The sequence below is a fragment of the Otolemur garnettii genome, unplaced genomic scaffold (genome assembly GCF_000181295.1).
Source record: "Otolemur garnettii isolate 467f Iridium unplaced genomic scaffold, OtoGar3 scaffold00090, whole genome shotgun sequence".
In the NCBI taxonomy this organism is placed as follows: domain Eukaryota; kingdom Metazoa; phylum Chordata; class Mammalia; order Primates; family Galagidae; genus Otolemur; species Otolemur garnettii.
In genome coordinates, this window is record NW_003852485.1 from 7,750,615 (window position 1) to 7,757,993 (window position 7,379).

General features: G+C 39.0%; 1 protein-coding gene across 1 annotated transcript in view; it reads right to left on the reverse strand.

The window, feature by feature from the left end:
* ABCB11 (ATP binding cassette subfamily B member 11) overlaps positions 1-7,379 on the reverse strand; it is a 109,065-nt gene that overhangs the window by 27,483 nt on the left and 74,203 nt on the right. Inside the window, exons 18-19 of the mRNA XM_012808456.2 lie at positions 3,808-3,817; positions 2,685-2,921 (exon numbers count right to left, since the gene is read on the reverse strand). Of these exons, the coding sequence (XP_012663910.1) occupies positions 2,685-2,921; positions 3,808-3,817 (247 nt within the window). The remainder of the gene's footprint in view (positions 1-2,684; positions 2,922-3,807; positions 3,818-7,379) is intronic.

The following is a 7,379-nucleotide window of genomic DNA, read 5'->3' on the forward strand; positions in this document are numbered from 1 at the left end:
CACAGAGAATGTTCTCACCATCTGAGTGAGGGAGTGAGTGCTCAGAAGGGGCAGGTGTTACAGTTGAATCATAGAGAACGGTCTCACCATCTGAGTGAGGGAGTGCCCAGAAGGGGCAGGTGTTCCAGCTGAATCACAGAGAATGTTCTCACCATCTGAGTGAGGGAGTGAGTGCCCAGAAGGGGCAGGTGTTCCAGCTGAATCACAGAGAACGTTCTCACCATCTGAGTGAGGGAATGAGTGCCCAGAAGGGACAGGTGTTCCAGCTGAATCACAGAGAATGTTCTCACCATCTGAGTGAGGGAGTGCCCAGAAGGGGCAGGTGTTACAGCTGATTCACGGTTTTATTTTTCTTACTTGACCAGTTCACAGACTGCTAGAGCTGAAAGGCATTTTAAAGACTGTCTTTGTCAGTCATTATTTTATAATTGAGGAAACCGAGGCCCAGAGAAGTGACATGGTGTGGTCCCAGAGCACCCAGGGTGTGATGACTACCTAGAAGAATCACTTTCAGGAAAAACAGTCTCCTGACAGGGAAAGTCAGGACTCCTTCCACAGCAGCTCATGTACCTGGTTTGCATGGAGTTGGGAAAGTACAGGCAGTCCCGTGTTACAAACACCTAACTGACATACAACTCACACTTATAAATGGAGGCTATTACAGTAAGTCCCCTAGTTTACAGACATCTGACTGATGGATGACTCACACTTACGAACAGGGGCTATCACAGGTGCTAGGTAAATGTACCTGTCCCAACTTACATACAAATTCAACTTAAGAATAAACCTACAGAATCTATTTCATTTGTAACCCCCTCTATATTCTTTACTTTGCTTTTATAAAAGAGATAATCAGCAAAGAAGCTGACATCCTGGATTTGCTTCTCACAAAGCGAACATCCAAGATGTAGGCTTGGATTCTCTCAGATTCAACCCTGTTCCCTACAGCTGCTCCGCTTCCGTCATGTCTCAGTGGGGGGCATTTCCCCAGCCTGTCCCACTAGAAGGCCAGCTCTTTGAGAGCAGGGAGCCGCCATGATTTCCTTTTTCTCCATTCTATCCCCCAGCACAGCAACAGCACCTGGCCAAGTATAGCTGGTCAGTAAATATTTGTCGAGCAATAAGTGGATTCTTCTGTTTAATGTTTGCCTTCCTCGGGGGCTGGAAATGTCACTGGGAAAAGCACTGTAACTGACTTAGTGGTCCCCAGTCCCTAGAGTGGTGTCTAGGGAAAACAGACAAAAAGACCTATTTGGGGAATAAAAGATGATTTATTTTATATTTGGATATTGTCCTTACTAGGAGATCAAGGAACACAAATGAATTATTTAAAGGCTTTTTAGCATAAAATGTCGTGGCACCACATAACCAGAGGTTCCCTTAATCAAGCAAAGTTTAAGGTCCCTGGGATTCCAATTCGCTATCTGCAATTAACACGATCTCCTGACTTACCACAAGGTGGCAGTGTGCAAATTAAAGCAGTGGCTGCACCTCTCCCTGCACAAAGGACTTGATTTTAATTGTTTGTGGATTATGTGCATTCATGCCTGTAGGGACATTTTTATGGTCAGAATCTTTGTGGAAGAGGTGATGAAAGAGAAAGAGAAGTAGAGGGGGAAACGAAAGTGTCAGCCTTTGTCACTCACTAAACTCTGAAGCCTTTAGACCTGGCTTCAAAAACCCTGGTGGGTTCTAGTCCTGGCCCCATCACCTAATGTCTGTGTCACCTTGAACAAGTTAATAAAGTTTCCTAGGTTTTAGGTTTCCTTCCTTGTGGACCTCACAAGACTTATTTGTGTGTGTATGGCTGTATGTGAATTTCAGCAAGGAAAACATCGCATTTTGACAACTGATTCTGCAGGGAGAATGATTTATGAGAACTTGGCTCTACAGGTACGCTGGCTGGATCAAAGCCTAGCTCCACCACTTGCTTGTGGTCCTAAATTCTCTGTGCCTTGGCTTTCTGCTTTATAAAGTGGGAATAATGAGAGTAATTACTTACCTTAGATGGTTATTAGAAAACTTAACTATCATATATAAAGTGCTTAGACAGTACCTAGTAAATGTTCATAGTTAGCATTATGAGGATTATAGCAATTAAGTCAAATGGAGACTATAAAAAAACCTTAGGAAATGAAAAATTGAATAGGCTTATTCTTCATCCAGGCCTTATTTTACTTTGCTCTTCCTTTTCCTGTTTCCTCTCCGGGTTCCTCTTTCAATGGTGCAATCAGTAAGGAATCATCTGAAGGCATATTGACACCTGCTCTGTATGTCAAACTTTGTACCTCAGCTGTTAGGCAAGATCAGAATTTCTCTAAAATCCTTTTGTATCATTCCAGGGAACCTGCTTTGCATTTTGCTTAGGTTTGTATGTACATTACTGGGGAAATTGGCCTTTTTTATCCTATGTTTGCAAGGATAGTACCATTTTCTCCAGGCATGGTGACTGTGCAAGTGCCCTGCCAGCCAGATGACAGCGTTCAGCTTCACCTTCTGACCTTCTGTGTGACAGTGACTTAGGGAATTTTTCATTTTTTACAGATGAGGGGGAAAAAACTAAAAAAAAATTAAAAAGAGCTAAATACACAAAAACAAAGATGTGACCTATCAAAAACAATAAGATCCATTGATACAAAACAAAAGGTATGAAGAGAAGAAAGCTGGTCCAGCTGCCTACTTACCCCGAGAATCTGGCTGAATAAAAAGGCATAGAGGGGAGTGACTGTTCCGTTAACAGCTGCACCCACACCCCCCACCAGCATGTAGGGCCACTCCGGAGCGTTGACTTTCAGAATCCTCCTAACTGGGGCAGGTTCAACTTCCTCTTCCACAGGAGTATCTTTGTCCTTGAAGGGAGAGAAGGTTGCATCAACCATCCAAATACACACACAAACATAGACTGAGCATATACTCTTTGGCTATACAGCAGACCCTTTGGCATTCACAGATTGAAGACTTTTAGTTTGATAGCTTATAAGTGACCTCAAACGTCTATGAGAGGCAATGATTTGTTATTTTTCAAAGAATGATTTTGAATGGCTTGAGACTGTCTTGTGGCTTGGGTGAGCCTGAACCTTGAGGACTCATCTGAAGGCGACTTTGTAGTTCTCATTTCACGATCACATGTATATAAACTGTCAGGGAGAATAAATATGTTGGATCTTTGGAAAAATAATACACCCAATTAAAAAAAAAAACTTTGCTATTGTTTTTATGCTGGTGCGGACTCGTGAAATTTTCAAGATATGTTTTATGTAAATGTCAAGGTACAATAATCCAGTAACTTGAAGCTCAAAGATAGGCCAATATATCTGAAATAAGACAAAATAATTTTAAAAATTAATTAAGTAGTATCAACGGTTATTGACCTATTTTCAGTAAGAGGTTCCTTAATTAGCACCCACAAGCAAGTGGGATTCCATCTGGATTCCCAAATTGCACGTTTTCTTTACAAGGAGTGAAAATTAATATTTCCCTATTCTAATCTCTCTCTGATTTAGTTGTCATTAAAGTGTTAGAACTGGCAAATTTTTCAATGCCAAATATCATATATAGAACCCCATTATTTTTGCCATCATTTTTCTTTGCTATAGATATTACTCAGTGCTTGGTCTTCAGACCCATTTATTGAATGATTTGTTAAATGTATTACCCATGTGAAGAAGGATTTTAGGTGGCTTATATATATTTTTATTGTTTTTTAACTTTTCCATTAAAATATACTAAAAATATCTACAGCAAATAGACTCCAAAACAATGCTCTCTTTCATTAATACATAGTCATACACATATACATTCATTTACCTTTAGGTAGCTGAATGTCAAGAATAGACAATGAGATTTTCAAAAATGTTCCCTTTGCTTACAAAGTCAAAGACCACATCCAATTTAAATAAAAGCCTAGCGCCATATCCATTTCATTGTAGCTGCAGGCCAAGCAGGATGGAGGGAGGCATTTCTTTCAGGCTGTTGATGAATCTGCTGCTGCCTCCATTTCAAGTTCTCTCTCAGCCTGCCCCAACATCTGCACTTCGTCATCACTGCTCCCTCATGCACCAAATCCCTCTGTTCAATTATTTCATCTCTGACAGCTCATTAACTCCAGGCAATCAATGCCAGAGGAGAAGAAGTGTGCCTGGGAAAGCATGAGTGAAACAGCCATAGGAAGAACGGGGCCCTCGGACAAAGCCCCACACAGCCACCAAGAGAATGCATCACCAAAGGCTCCAACTCTCAGAACCTGTTCCCTCATCCTTAAAATAAGAGAGCTGGACTAGGTTGCCCTGGAAAGACAATATCTCTGGGGCATTCAGGTTTCTGCATATCTTATGAACAGAAGCATTGACCACCATTGGCCAGATTATTTCTTCAAAGATGCTTGTATACTAAACAATCTTGGCAGACAAAGATAGTGTCTTTATCTCAAGCAAAAGACAGATGGTCCATCCACCATCAGTCTGACATGATAGAAACTTTCCTAACTTGCCAATACCTGAAAGGATCCCAAACAATACCTAAACTTAAAAGCAACGAGAAGTCATCTTTGCTCAGTGGTTTTCATTCCAACATAAATTCACAAGAAATGTAAATGAATTAGTGGAACACTTTTCTTTTGTCCCCTAAAGTTTGACTTTAGAGAAAACTTTCCCAATATTCCCTCCAAAAGGCAGCTGTCAAGCCTGAAAGGTGCCCCTAGAAAATCTGTCCCTGAAGGACGAACTTTTGATTGCATTTTATTTGCTATCTCTACTGAAAGAAATGTCGAGGAATAAAAGAAAACTATATAACAATATAATTAAAGTCATTCTGTACAGAAAGTCTTTTTTCCTGATTTTTCAAAACTAAATGTAAAGGGAAGATGGATAAGGTACTAGCAAATCAGGGACTCACAGAGAGAGGTAAAATTGTAGTTTATATGTTTCCTCACAGCAGAGTTCATACCTGTATTGAGGCACTGGCAGGCTGCAGAATGCATATTTTTTTTTAAAATAAAATATAAGAAAATATCTGTCAGCAAGTCTATGGTAGGAGAGCCACAGTCGCTTTTGTACATCTCTGCGTCTCCAGCATGAGACCCAGCATTCAATAGGTGCACAATCAGTGTTTACTGGCCCAGGGAAAATATAACTTCCGACCTAAATCTTCTCTCCTCTGTTCTATACTTTGTTACAGTGGTTTCTGCATTCTACTCAATAGAGGTCTCCTGTCCTGATAATAGCTTTAATATTTGTTGATAAGAAACAGTAATTAACAACAAAGAAACAGAGATTTTGTAAATGAACAACTACCCACCGTCATTTTTATTTGTCCTGCCTGTCTTATCTCTTAACCCATGCTAAACTGTATTTTACAAGTTAGCTGTGATGAAGTTATGGATGTCTAATATATGGCCTCAGATTTGGTCTAATATTTGATCTCATATATATTCTGTGTTGTTTTTTACTTTCACTGAAAGAGATGCCTGAGTGTTAGACAGAGACTGAGACCTCTAGCCTGTGCATGTCCCCTCATCCTAAACTTAATTCTATCAGCACTGCTTTAGATATGACCCTACTTATGGGAGCTAATAGCACAGTTTGGAGAGCTAGGAGAAATGGCATATCGTCTTATCTTGGTGGATAACCAACTACAAACCCTTGGGGAAGAAACCCTCCTTAGAGTTTGGAAGCGCAGACATCTTAGTTTTCTGAGTCAATACTCTATACGACCACAAGGTGGCACTAACTCCTTTGTTTAAATCAACTTTTGACAACAAAACATTTACCCGTCTCCAGAAGGCGAGGTTAAGTCTTCTCCATCAAAATGAGAAAAAGGATTTCCCCAATGCTTTGGCAAAACTGAGAAACATTTACTCATTTGATGGTCCTTGGGATTAGAAATTTCATAAGTCAAATTTTATTAACCCTAATTCTATTGTTTCCTTTTAAAATTCTTTAATTCTCTAAATCTAAAGCACTCATAGTTATTGTACAAATAGTCTTAACATAATAATACCCTTTCCTCTTGGAACTTTAACATAATCACACCGGCTTCCCTTTCATTTTTGTCTCTTCTTTTCTATCCGCCTTAACTAGAGAGAATATAAATTAGCATCTTTAAAAAATTACAAAGGTTTATTTTTCATTGAGTTTAATCATTCTAGTCTTAATTTATAATGCTGATGAGTAGAATATATGGAACATTTTATTCTCTCTAAAACTAGCCCCTATCTTTGATTTAGATTTTCTTCTGAGTGTTTCCTGCACCCAGAGAACTTGATGGGAATCAGGTCTAAGATATTTGGCCAATCTCACGGCCCTCTCTAACAATGTTAGGCCATCTACCAGCTTAAACAACAATGATGAAATAGTCAGGTTTTGCTTTCCTCCCTCTTTTCTTTCCTTTTCTTCTCACTTTTATTGTCAAAAATTGACGCAGGAACTAGAAAGAAATTCAAAAATTGAATATGTTTGCTTCTGTGGAGTGAAATGTTAATGTAGTTCATACAAGGGTTCTCTTCCTTGTATTAACTACTGTTCTTGTAATGCATTTTGTAGTGATTTGTGGCAGCATCATGGACTAGATGAAATCTCTATTTCTAGAATTAGAAGAAAAGTTGATCTTTCTCTCTCACACTTGAGTCTTTAATGACAAGCTGCAGTAAGACATTCTGCTTGCTATGTGTGTTTTCTCTTGCTGTGATTCATCCTACTGCTTCTGAGAAAAACTGGTGGAATTCATTTAAACCAACTCTATTAGATATTGATAACTCTGTTTATTCAATATTAAAATATTAAAACCAAAAGATAGCCTTCAGCAACCTCGATCATAGTCAGAAGGTAGTTACAGTCATAAATAGACTGTACTTTATTCCAGATTTGTCCGTTGTGAACCAATGTTTATAATTACTTACTAATGGACTCGTATATTGGAACTTAATTGAAGACAGCTGAAAATACTTCATGCATAATGGATGTGCTTGTAATTAAAACATTCTCTGACTTATTTGCTTTGATAAATCTTGCAGGTTGGGCTTTATTTTATTGTAGAACTTCAATTTTACATTCTAGTTTTAAAATTGCCTGATGTCCTACTAGTTGGGAAGCTCTGGGTTAGGTGACCAAGGCGATTCAAACACAAATATGATGCAGTCACTACCTTTAAGAAGCTTATATTATGATTTCATAAGTGGGTAAGTCAACATGGCTTCAATTAAGACTCAATAAGAGAATTTACCATGGAAAGCTTCTCATAAAGGGTTATGGGGGAATGAAAGTAAGATGAGGGCTGAGTGTGAAGTGATCAGGACAGGCTTAAAGGAGAATGCATGGTTACCTCATGAGTTACATAACATCACACCAGCAGGATACTGTTGTGAAGTTATGCATCCCCTGAAG